General features: G+C 40.8%; 1 protein-coding gene across 1 annotated transcript; it reads left to right on the top strand.

Annotated features, from left to right (window-relative positions):
- The first annotated feature begins 2,851 nt into the window (after nt 1-2,851).
- LOC128216359 (involucrin-like) lies at nt 2,852-4,901 on the top strand. The gene is made up of 3 exons (XM_052922918.1): nt 2,852-2,914; nt 3,261-3,452; nt 3,948-4,901. Exons 1-3 carry the CDS (start codon nt 2,852-2,854, stop codon nt 4,899-4,901), a joined length of 1,209 nt encoding a protein of 402 aa, XP_052778878.1.
- Nucleotides 4,902-12,527: the final 7,626 nt, after the last annotated feature.

Consider the following 12,527-nt stretch of genomic DNA (forward strand, 5'->3'; position numbering starts at 1 on the left):
GCAGACGGGACAGACGGCATTGGGAAGGGTTTTAGGGTGCCTTCTTTCCGGGTACTGCATCCATCGCGTACATCTATATGCAATTATAATTGTTATAATTACATCAGCATACGCTTTACAAAGTAAAGTGGGACAATATGTGAATCCCACTCCTCGCCACTTTTACCGGTCTGGCCCGCTTTCGTGTCCCTTCCATAATTGTGCCGTTCACTTAATATGTGATATCGAAGCAATCTGTCATAGTAAAACCAACAGAAAAGGACGTGTTGCGTATGATAACGGTTCATGTCCAGTCCATAAAATGATGTTATCGTTGGACTTTAAAATAGTTTCGCGTTTGTTACTACTGTAAGATGACGACTGACCGCACACCACACCTAGGTCCTTAGCCACAATGTCAAGCAAGGTCACTGCATGTCTCTGAAAATTGTTTGTTTCGCTATGCAAGCGTGACTTATAACAGAGGTGTGTGTCCAGTCATTTATTGCCATGCTAAGTTAAATTCCGAAATAATGTTGCATTAGGGACAAAAATAAGACGGCACTTGAGTTTCCATGTTTCAATGCCAATCGCATGGCTAGGTCAATGTCTCTGCGCGAGACTGAGTTTGATGTGCCATTGAGGCGATGTTGTTCAGTGTTTTTTTTATCCGTTGAGCTAAAGTAAGAAGTTATTAGTAAGTCTAATTCTAGCGAATTGGCAGAATTAAAATTCATTACTCCTATGTGTTGAATATTTAAGATTGATTGTGTTGCAAATAAGAATTAATACCTTTCATATTATCTTTTTATGCATTTACAAAAGATAAGTTGGAACGAAATCAGTCTTAGGCGAACTTGTATAGATGAAGGGAAAACTAACACGTAGAATGAATGAAAAAGGGGTATTAATTCAAAATCCATAAAAGTGTTATAATCTATTTTAAACATGTAGTTTTTACCGAGAGATTATATCTAGGTGAATAAAACCGCCGCCCAGTCACAACACATATAATGCATAAATTTAATAGAAACAAAACATTGTCTGAAAACATCGAAGTTGCTATATCAACAGAACAATAATAAGTTACAACCGTGAGGTAAGTACATGGATAAGATACATATCAATGGCGTTAAGAATGAAAAACAGTAAGAAAATGTAAATTATATGAAATAATAATACTGCATAAGAAAAATACCACCGTGGTGTTGGAGAGGATGACGAGGTTACTAAAAATCTAAGAACTTGGGCTGGGAAATTGCCCACAATAAAATATTTCTGATAATGGCTACGAACAATATCATTGGTTCAAACGTGTCACGTGATAAAATTAAGTGAAATGAATTAAAATAATTAACATTGATATAGGAGATACATCATAGGTTAACGAGGCGACACCAAACTTGCATTTAAATTGCACAAGTCTCTAAATGATTTTATATCTTTCCACAAAATTTCATAAACATAATATTATGATTTTTACATTCAATATTTTCCTGAATCAAGCATATGGGGGTATGCACCAATTCTGTGATAGCGCTTGTTCATGTTTGTGTTTATTTTATTATTTAGACTTAATTGCATTTGAAGATCAATAACGCTTATTTAATCTGAACCAATAGCGGATCTGGATTTTGGCTTATGGTGTTTGATACTTTCATACAAAACAAATTACAGACGAAACAATCGCCCGAATATGAATACGATGTATATCATAAATAAAATACAAGATTTTATTAAACGAGTTCATGAAATTTGCTATGAAGCAAACCTCTGGCGAGCTTACTAACAACGTTCATGGACGAGTTTAATAAAAAAAAAAGTGTATGAAATGACAACGAGTGTCAGATCTTTTTTATCACATGCTTAAAACGAGAGCGAGACAAATCGGCCCCTTACCAAATCGGCATTCTACCCCTAAGATGTTTCGACCCTGCCATTTCGTCCCCTTAATTTTATTGACTCGAGACATTTCGGCCCCTTATTTAAAAAAAACTGAATATAAAGAAAAAATATAATTTGTTAAAAATTCTATTTCAAAAAAGTTGTAAATGAGATCTATAAATGCACAAATAGACAAATATTAATGAAATACATTCAAATACATTGATAAAAACTCACATTGGCACGCGCTGTTGTCATAATTGCATTGGTTCATTATAAATCACGCGTGTCTGGCATGGTTTTATCAAAATGGAAAGATCTACTCGTATGTTAGCGGGGGTCTTTCGTGGTTTTTATTTTACTATTATAAATAATAATAATAACGTGATCAAATTTTATGTACAGTTTAGTTGAAGTTTAATTTGAAGGTAATTAAAGTATCAATACATCTAAGATAATGGCCACAAATCCAAATTCAAATGATTATATATGATTAACTGCTTTTCCATATGCCTTTACGTTTCAACCATCAATTTTTTATGTACTAATTATACTATTGCTCTCAATTTTTTCATAAAAAATATCCTTATTTCAATATTTGTATTGCATGATAATGACGTTTAGTTGCTGTGTACATTTTGTCATTTTTGGGAGACCTGAGTGTAGACGAATAAACGTGTAAGCTTGTAAAGTGTCACAAATTCCGAAACCTGACACCTGTGTGGAATGTGACACCATGACAATATACAGGGTACTTTCCGATACCAGGACAATATACAGGGTACTCTCTGACACAATAACAATATACAGGGTACTCTCCGACACCAGGACAATATACAGGGTCCTCTCCGACACCAGGACAATATACATGGTACTCTCCGACACCAGGACAATATACAGGGTACTCTCTGACACCAGGACAATATACAAGAAACCCTCCGACACCAGGACAATATACATGGAACTCTTCGACACCTGGACAATAAACATGGTACTCCCCAACATCAGGACAATATACAGGGTACTCTCTGACATCAGGATAATATACAGGGTACCCTCTGACACCAGGACAATATACAGGGAACCCTCCGAAACCAGGAAAATATACAGGGTTCTCTCCGACACCAGGAAAATATAACGAGAACCCTCCGATACCAGGAAAATATACAGGGGACTCTCCGATACTAGGACAATATTCAGGGTACTCTTCGACACCAGAACAATATACAGGGTACTCTACGACACCAGGACAATATAACGAGAACTCTCCGATACCAGAACAATATACAGGGTACTCTCCGACACCAGGACAATATACAGGGTACTCTCCGACACCAGGAAAATTTACCGTGAACTCATCGACACCAAGACAATTAAAATAAACTCTCCGATACCAGGACATTATACAGGGGTTTCTCCGATACCAGGACAATAGTCAGGGTACTCTACGATACCAGGACAATATAGCAAGAACTCTCCGATACCAAGACAATATACAGGGTACTCTCCGACACCAGAACAATATACAGGGTACTCTACGACACCAGGACAATATAACGAGAACTCTCCGATACCAGGACAATATACAGGTTACTCTTTGACACCAGGACAATATACAGGGTACTCTCCGACACCAGGAAAATATACCGTGAACTCTTCGACACCAAGACAATATAAATAAACTCTCCGATACCAGGAAAATATACAGGGGACTCTCCGATACCAGGACAATATTCAGGGTACTCTCCGACACCAGAACAATATACAGGGTACTCTCCGACACCAGGACAATATACAGGGTACTCTACGACACAGGACAATATAACGAGAACTCTCCGATACCAGGACAATATACAGGTTACTCTCCGACACCAGGACAATATACAGGGGACTGTCCGACACCAGGAAAATTAACCGTGAACTCTTCGACACCAAGACAATATAAATAAACTCTCCGATACCAGGACATTATACAGTGGTTTCTCCGATACCAGGACAATATACAGGGTACTCTCCGACACTAGGACAATATAACGAGAACTTTCCGATACCAGGAAAATATACCGTGAACTCTTCGACACCAGGACTATATACAGCAGGCTCTCCGACACCAGAACAATATAACGGGGACTCTCCGACACCAGAACAATATAACGGGAATTCTCCGACACCAGAACAATATAACGAGAATTATCCAACACCAGAACAATATAACGAGAATTCTCCGACACCAGAACAATATAACGGGAATTCTCCGAGACCAGAACAATATAACGGGAATTCTCCGACACCAGAACAATATAACGAGAATTCTCCGACACCAGAACAATATAACGGGAATTCTCCGACACCAGGACAATATAACGGGAATTCTCCGACACCAGAACAATATAACGAGAATTCTCCGAGACCAGAACAATATAACGGGAATTCTCCGACACCAGAACAATATAACGGGAATTCTCCGACACCAGGACAATATAACGAGAATTCTCCGACACCAGAACAATATAACGAGAATTCTCCGACACCAGGACAATAAAACGGGAATTCTCCGACGCCAGAACAATATAACGGGAATTCTCCGACACCAGAACAATATAACGAGAATTCTCCGACACAAGGACAATATAACGAGAATTCTCCGACACCAGAACAATAAAACGAGAATTCTCCGACACCAGAACAATATAACGGGAATTCTCCGACACCAGAACAATATAACGAGAATTCTCCGACACCAGAACAATATAACGAGAATTCTCCGACACAAGGACAATATAACGAGAATTCTCCGATACCAGAACAATAAAACGAGAATTCTCCGACACCAGAACAATATAACGGGAATTCTCCGACACCAGGACAATATAACGGGAATTTTCCGACACCAGAACAATATAACGGGAATTCTCCGACACCAGGACAATATACAGGGTACTCTCCGACACCAGAACAATATAACGGGAATTCTCCGACACCAGAACAATATAACGAGAATTCTCCGACACCAGAACAATATACAGGGGGCTCTCTGACACCAGGACAATATAACGGGAATTCTCCGACACCAGAACAATATACCGAGAATTCTCCGACACCAGGAAAATATAACGGGAATTCTCCGACACCAGAACAATATAACGGGAATTCTCCGACACCAGAACAATATAATGGGAATTTTCCGACACCAGAACAATATAACGGGAATTCTCCGACACCAGAACAATATAACGGGAATTCTCCGAGACCAGAACAATATAACGGGAATTCTCCGACACCAGAACAATATAACGGGAATTCTCCGACACCAGAACAATATAACGAGAATTCTCCGACACCAGAACAATATAACGGGAACTCTCCGAGACCAGAACAATATAACGGGAATTCTCCGACACCAGAACAATATAACGGGAATTCTCCGACACCAGAACAATATAACGGGAATTCTCCGACACCAGAACAATATAACGGGAATTCTCCGACACCAGAACAATATAACGAGAATTCTCCGACACCAGAACAATATAACGAGAATTCTCCGACACCAGAACAATATAACGAGAATTCTCCGACACCAGAACAATATAACGGGAATTCTCCGACACCAATACAATATAACGGGAATTCTCCGACACCAGGACAATATAACGGGAATTCTCCGACACCAGAACAATATAACGGGAATTCTCCGAGACCAAAACAATATAACGGGAATTCTCCGACACCAGAACAATATAACGAGAATTCTCCGACACCAGAACAATATACAGGGGGCTCTCTGACACCAGGACAATATACAGGGAACTCTCCGACACCAGGACAATATAACGGAAATTCTCCGACACCAGGAAAATATACAGGGTACTCTCCGACACCAGGACAATATACAGGGTACCCTCCGACATCAGGACTATATACAGGGTACTCTCTGACACCAGGACAATGTACATGGTACTCTCCAACATCAGGACAATATACAGGGTACTCTCCGACACCAGGACAATATACATGTTACTCTTTGACACCAGGACAATACACGGGGAACTCTTCGACACCAGGAAATATACAGGGTACTCTCCGACACCAGGACAATATACAGGGTACTCTTCGACACCAAGACAATATAAATAAACTCTTCGATACCAGGACAATATACAGGGGACTCTTCGATACCAGGACAATATACAGGGGACTCTCCGATACTAGGACAATATTCAGGTAACTCTACGACACCAGGACAATATAACGAGAACTCTCCGATACCAGGACAATATACAGGGTACTCTCCGATACCAGGAAAATATACAGGGGACTCTCCGATACCAGGAAAATATACAGGGGACTCTCCGCCACCAGGACAATATAACGGGAATTCTCCGACACCAGGACAATATAACGAGAATCCTCCGACATCAGAACAATATACAGTGAGCTCTCTGACACCAGGACAATATAACGGGAATTCTCCGACATCAGAACAATATACAGGGAGCTCTCTGACACCAGAACAATATAACGGGAATTCTCCGACACCAAGACAATATAAAGGGTACTCTCCGACACCAGGAACATATACAGGGGACTCTCCGTCGCCAGGACAATATACAGGGTACTCTCCGACACCAGGACAATATACAGGGTACTCTCTGACACCAGACCAATAAACTGGGTACTCTCCGACACCAGGACAATATACAGGGTACTCTTTGACACCAGGACAATATACAGGATACTCTCCGACACCAGGACAATATACAGGGTACTCTCTGACACCAGGACAATATACAGGGTACTCTCCGACACCAGGAAAATATACAGGGTTCTCTCTGCCACCAGGACAATATACAGTGAACCCTCCGACACCAGGACAATATACATGGAACTCTTCGACACCAGGACAATATACATGGTACTCCCCAACACCAGGACAATATACAGGGTACTCTCCGACACCAGGACAATAAACATGGTACTCTCCGACACCAGGACAATATAACAGGAACCCTCCGACACCAAGACAATAATCAGAGGACTCTCCGAAACAAGGACAATATAAAGGGTACTCTCCGATACCAGGATAATATAGCGTGAAATGAATAATAAACATATGTTTTACACATGTGAAACAGGCAAATACAACGATCATTTCTGCACATTCGGGCCGAATAAAGTTCGAATCAAAAATAATCTTGCTAACAAGGTCACTTTTTGTATTGTTTTTATAATATAGTCCAGTCTTTATCTTAATACAGCCTGACCGTAATGAGTAAAATATGTGTATTTCAAATGTATGCCCTAGACCCAAGAACTTAAAATGTAACTCAATAGTTATCTTTAGATAATTATCTACATTGTAAGCCAATTGAATAAGCCTGCAAAAAATAACATATATGTTTCGATACGCACGAATTCGTTATAGCAAGCGTACATGAGTATTTTATAATTTGAATTTGACTAGACCATTGATTTAACCCTATAATATTTCCAACAATTGACATCAGATAGGTGTACCAGCGTGTGTGCGTGTGCACATACATGTGTATTGGAGATAGGGTACGTGTGCGCGTACGTGTTTGAATGAAAGGGTTAGCATGTGTGCGTATATGTGTGGGTGAGAATGTGTCGTGTGCACATACATGTGTGTACGGGAATGGAGTGCGTGTGCACGTACGTGTGTGAGTGAAGGGTCAGCATGTGTGCGTATATGTGTGGGGGAGAATGTGTCGTGTGCACATACATGTGTGTACGGAAATGGAGTGCTTGTGCACGTACGTGTGTGAGTGAAAGAGTCAGCATGTGTGCGTATATGTGTGGGGAGAAGGAGCGCGTGTGCGCATACATGTGTGTATGGAGATGGAGTGCGTGTGCGCGTACGTGGGGAATGGGGTTAGCATGTGTGCATATGTGTGATGGGGAGATGGAGTGCGTGTGCGCCTATATGTGTTGAAGGAGACGGAGTGCGGGTGCGCGTACGTTTGTGGGGACAGAAATATCTTGTTTTCGTACATGTGTGTTAAGAAAGGAAGTACGTGTGAGCGTGCGCGGAGATGGTATGCTAGTGTACGTAAGTGTGTGTAGATCTGGAGTGCGTGTGCACGGCGCGTACGTGTGTGTGTGGAGATGGTTTGCATGTGTGCGTACGTTTGTGAGTTAAGATGTGGTGCTTGTGCGTTTACGTTTGTGTATGTGTATATGCATATGGAGTACATGTATGCATACATGTGTGTGCGGAGATGCAGTGCATGTGTGCGTACGTGTGTGGGGATGTGGAGTGCGTGTCCGTGTAAGTGTGTGGGGAAGATTGAGCGCGAGTGTGCGTACGTTTGTGTGAAGAGAGGGAATTTGTTTGCGCGTACATATGTGTGCGGAGAGGGATTGCGTGTGCACGTACAAGTGTGTGTGCAGAGGGAGTTTGTGTGCGCGAACGTGTGTGTGTGTGTGGAGAGGGCGTGCGTACGCGCGAACGTGTGTGTATGGAGGGAGTTTGCGTAAGTGTGGGGGAAGGGAGTACGTATGTGCTTACGTGTGTGTGTGTGGAAATGGATTGCATGTGCGCTTACGTCTGTGGAGAGTTTGTTTTCGCGTACGCGTGTTCGGGGTAGAGGGAGTGCGTGTGTGCGTACGCGTGTTGGGTGAGGAGTGTATGTACGCGTACCTGTGATCGGGGATATTGGGTGACTGTACGCGTATGTGTGTTGGGATAGGGAGTGCGTGTGCGCGTACGCATGTTGGATGATGGGGTGTCTTAACGCGTACGCGTTTTCGGGAGCGGGAGTGTGTGTACGCGTCCGTGTGTTCGGGGATTGGGAGTGTGTGTACTCATACCCGTGTTAGGAGTAGTGGGACGTCCTGTGCGCGTACGCATGTGGGGGAGAGGGAGTGGGTGTACGCGTCCGTGTGTTCGGGGATAGGGAGTGCGTGTACTCGTACGCATGTTAGGAGTAGTGGGACTTCCTGTGCGCGTACGCATGTGGGGGAGAGGGAGTGGGTGTACGCGTCCGTGTGTTCGGGGATAGGGAGTGCGTGTACTTGTACGCGTGTTAGGAGTAGTGGGACTTCCTATGCGCGTACGCATGTTGGGGAGAGGGAGCGGGTGAACGCGTCCGTGTGTTCGGGGATAGTGAGTGCGTGTACCCGTACGCGTGTTAGGAGGAGTGGGACTTCCTGTGCGCGTACGCATGTGGGTGAGAGGTAGTGGGTGTACGCGACCGTGTGTTCGGGGAGAGGGTGTGCGCGTGCGTGTATGCTAATGACCGTCTCTTTTAGTTTTTTTTGCGAGTACGGATATATATATTTTCTCGTATACTTAAACGCATGATTACCTGGATTAGATCTTTGTTTATTAAATTTAAATTAGCCATTTTGGCCTGGTTTATTACAGTGTCCCCTCCTGTATTTATGAATGTTTTGAAATATACCTATATAATAGACCAATTTTAATTGTTTTTAACGCTTGTGTAAATACATTCAATTAAAGTAAATAGTCGATATAATTTCTCGCGAATCCATTTAGTACGCCAGTGTTTCCATATCGATAGAACATGAGATTATTTCCCTGGTGGGGCTTGAAGCCAAACCATCTTTGGTGAAAGGTCGATACCTATACCACTAGTGTAATTTCTTAGACGGTCTTAATATAATGAAATATGTGCGTGTACTTAAATGGATACGAGTGAAACTGCACCTTCTAAGGCAATAACTTATTGCCGTATATGATTTTAATCCTGGTATATTTGTTTATTTATCACACTACGATGATACATGTGACATGACGATTGGTGACACATTGTTTCCGATATCTTAAATATTTATTATTATCATAAGATACATGTTGCAGGATACAAGAGTCTTTATTAAAAGCCGGGTATATGATAACAAGAAACATTTACTGATTTAGATAGTTTCCGATTTTACATTTCACCTAAACCATTGTTAAAAGCCAAAACAATAGATATATGTTATATATATATATATATATATATATATATATATATATATATATATATATATATATATATATATATATATATATATATATATATATAGGATTTCTGAAATGTTTAGATAGAGTCGGCTTTAGTTTATAATTTATTAAGAACGGAAGTAAGTTATATTTCAATTTAAACTTACAACGATTGTAAAACAAGTAATTGCAACCTATATTAATCACGATTGGAACGATGTTGCGCGAGAGTGTAGTGTTGTGGGGGAAATCGGAGTACCCGGAGGAAACCCACTTGTCCGACTTTGTAACCACATACCAAACTCGCATGTGTCGAAGCCGGGAATCGAACATGAGTCGCCTAGGTAACAAGCGAGTGCACTAACCACTGCGCTAACCGGACAACCTAATAATACCATTGATATTAATATAACCATTTGCACTTCAAGAAAAGTTCGGACTAACAATAAATTTAATAACGAATTTCAATTATTTCCTACACTGTGAAGTTATACAAATGAAAAGTGCAAATAGTGAGAATATTTAGTAACTAGGGTAATATTCATCTTATTTGATAACTCAATTTGATCATACAAACGATAACGCCTTTTGATTTGAAACAAATTTTAATGCCACGTTTTCTTATTGAATTGAATTTTCCCTTAGTATCGCGAGGTTAATTATTTATAAAAAGTCATGGCCGCATTTACATTTTGCCTATGTTATCTAACTAGCAAGAGGCGATGGAGTTTGAACATTCAAATGCTCCATGGTCGATCCGTATTGATCCGAGTTTTGTAGGTCAAATGTCGAGTTTAAGTGTCAACATTGAATGATAAGGCCTTAACAAGTATTTGTGTCATGTAACCCGACCCTACCAACTAAACGCCGCCAATCATTTTAATTTGTTTCATGAAAGAAAAACTTTCCACCATCAACACATTTTTAGACATTAACTGTTATTAATAAATGACAGATTAAAGCTCAATTACAAGAGCAATATACGAGGTTCCCGGACTGAGCGCATTCCTTTTGAAAGGCTAATTGTATTATAATCAAACTAAGTACGGATTTACTACATCTATTATTCTATATTACTCTAAAATTTCGATTCCATACATATAACAGTAAGAAGGTTACAACAATTTAAAACATGTACCAACGATATGGCGGAGCAACCCGACGTTAAAATTTATAACGTCAACGTAAATTCAGTTTACTCTTTTTCGAAATAGCTTGCAAGCAACGTTCATCTCTCCTGACCAATGATGTGTAAACAGTTTGAAACAATTGTTTATCAAATGAAGACAGTATTGTCTGCACGTGACGACGTAGCTCTCAAGATAGTCGATTCCGCGTAGCTAGGCGCAAAATCAAGTGGCGCAAGGTCTGGGCTGTAGGGGGCGTGCTCCAACCTGCCGATCCCGAGAACATCCAACTCTGTGTACCGAAACCACGTTTCATCCGTTGTGATTATTCTTTAAAGAAATCTGTCCCCTTCAAAAAATTCAATGATTTATTCACCCTATCCTTCATCTATTTGTCATCCAACAGCCTTGGTATCCAACGTGCGCACACCTTTGTCATCTTAAACTCTTCAGTAATTAACTTATAAGCTGTTGCTACCCCAATGTCACATTCCTCGGCCAATTCCCGTGTAGACATTCGTCGGTCCCTATCAAGCATCGACATTTCGCGCTTTTTCGCCAAAGGTGCCGGCCTCCCACATCTCTCGTCGTCAGATGTTGACTTGCGCCCTTCCTTAAAGCCTCCGTGCCACTCAAAAACAGCTGTGCGACTTAAAGTTTGGTCTCCAAACGATTTCTTCAACTTTACCAATGTGTTCTACGGTGAAACATCTAAACTCTGATAAAACTGTATCACGACACGCTGTTTTTCAATAATTTCGCGTTGCATGTTTGCTTTGAGCACCTGTTTTGGATTTTGTTTTGCGAGGCGGTGTCTGCTCAAATGACGTCATGCGTATTTTACTAATGACGTCATGTTGTGGTTCGACGTCAAGATGACGTTTCCCGCGTTTATTAACGTTACAAAATGCGTTTAATGTGAACATTAAAGGAATATATAAGGCTTGCTTCACAACAGCAAATATTATGTTGACTTAGGCGAATGTCCGCTTATTATCAAAATGAATATATATGTGTCTCAACTTGACCGAAGTTTCAAAGCTCTACGTTGAAAAATAACAAAGTTATTAGTACAGTCCGGGAACTTTCCAAACATACCTCGTAGAAGTGACATTTGTAATAAATAACGCTATTTGCATGAAAATGATCTGTACATATAAAAGTATACATGCATACAAAAAAAATAAGAAAAAATATCAAACTACCCTAACAATTTTGTTTTTATCTTACCCTAAACATTTTTTTGGGGGCCTAAGCAAGTATATGTTGGTTTATAGGATGCATGTACATCACTTTAGACCAAAATTGTCCGCCAGGGCCAAAAGTCATACACACGGGTGACTGTTTCGCACTTTCATTAGATGGCCAAGTTCATACACGCAGATTTGAGATTTACACTTTCATCAGATGGCCGAGTTTTAAAACCCAGGTTGCAGTTTCTTAATTTCAAATAGGTGGCAGTTTCCCATCGTCACCTGACGGTCGAGGTTATACACAGAGTTGGGAGTTTCGCATTTTCACCATACAACCGAGTTCATACACACAGGTGGCAGTTTCGCACTTTCACC

Source organism: Mya arenaria, chromosome 14 (genome assembly GCF_026914265.1).
Source record: "Mya arenaria isolate MELC-2E11 chromosome 14, ASM2691426v1".
Lineage (NCBI taxonomy): Eukaryota > Metazoa > Mollusca > Bivalvia > Myida > Myidae > Mya > Mya arenaria.

What these genes read in the sequence shown, in the direction of transcription:
- LOC128216359 (XM_052922918.1), top strand. Translation starts at nt 2,852, where the DNA reads ATGGTACTCCCCAACATCAGGACAATATACAGGGTACTCTCTGACATC. An exon ending in ACATCAGGATAATATACAGG is followed by an intron (nt 2,915 to 3,260) that starts GTACCCTCTGAC and finishes CTCCGATACCAG; the next exon opens with GACATTATACAGGGGTTTCT. An exon ending in GATACCAGGACAATATACAG is followed by an intron (nt 3,453 to 3,947) that starts GTTACTCTTTGA and finishes CTTCGACACCAG; the next exon opens with GACTATATACAGCAGGCTCT.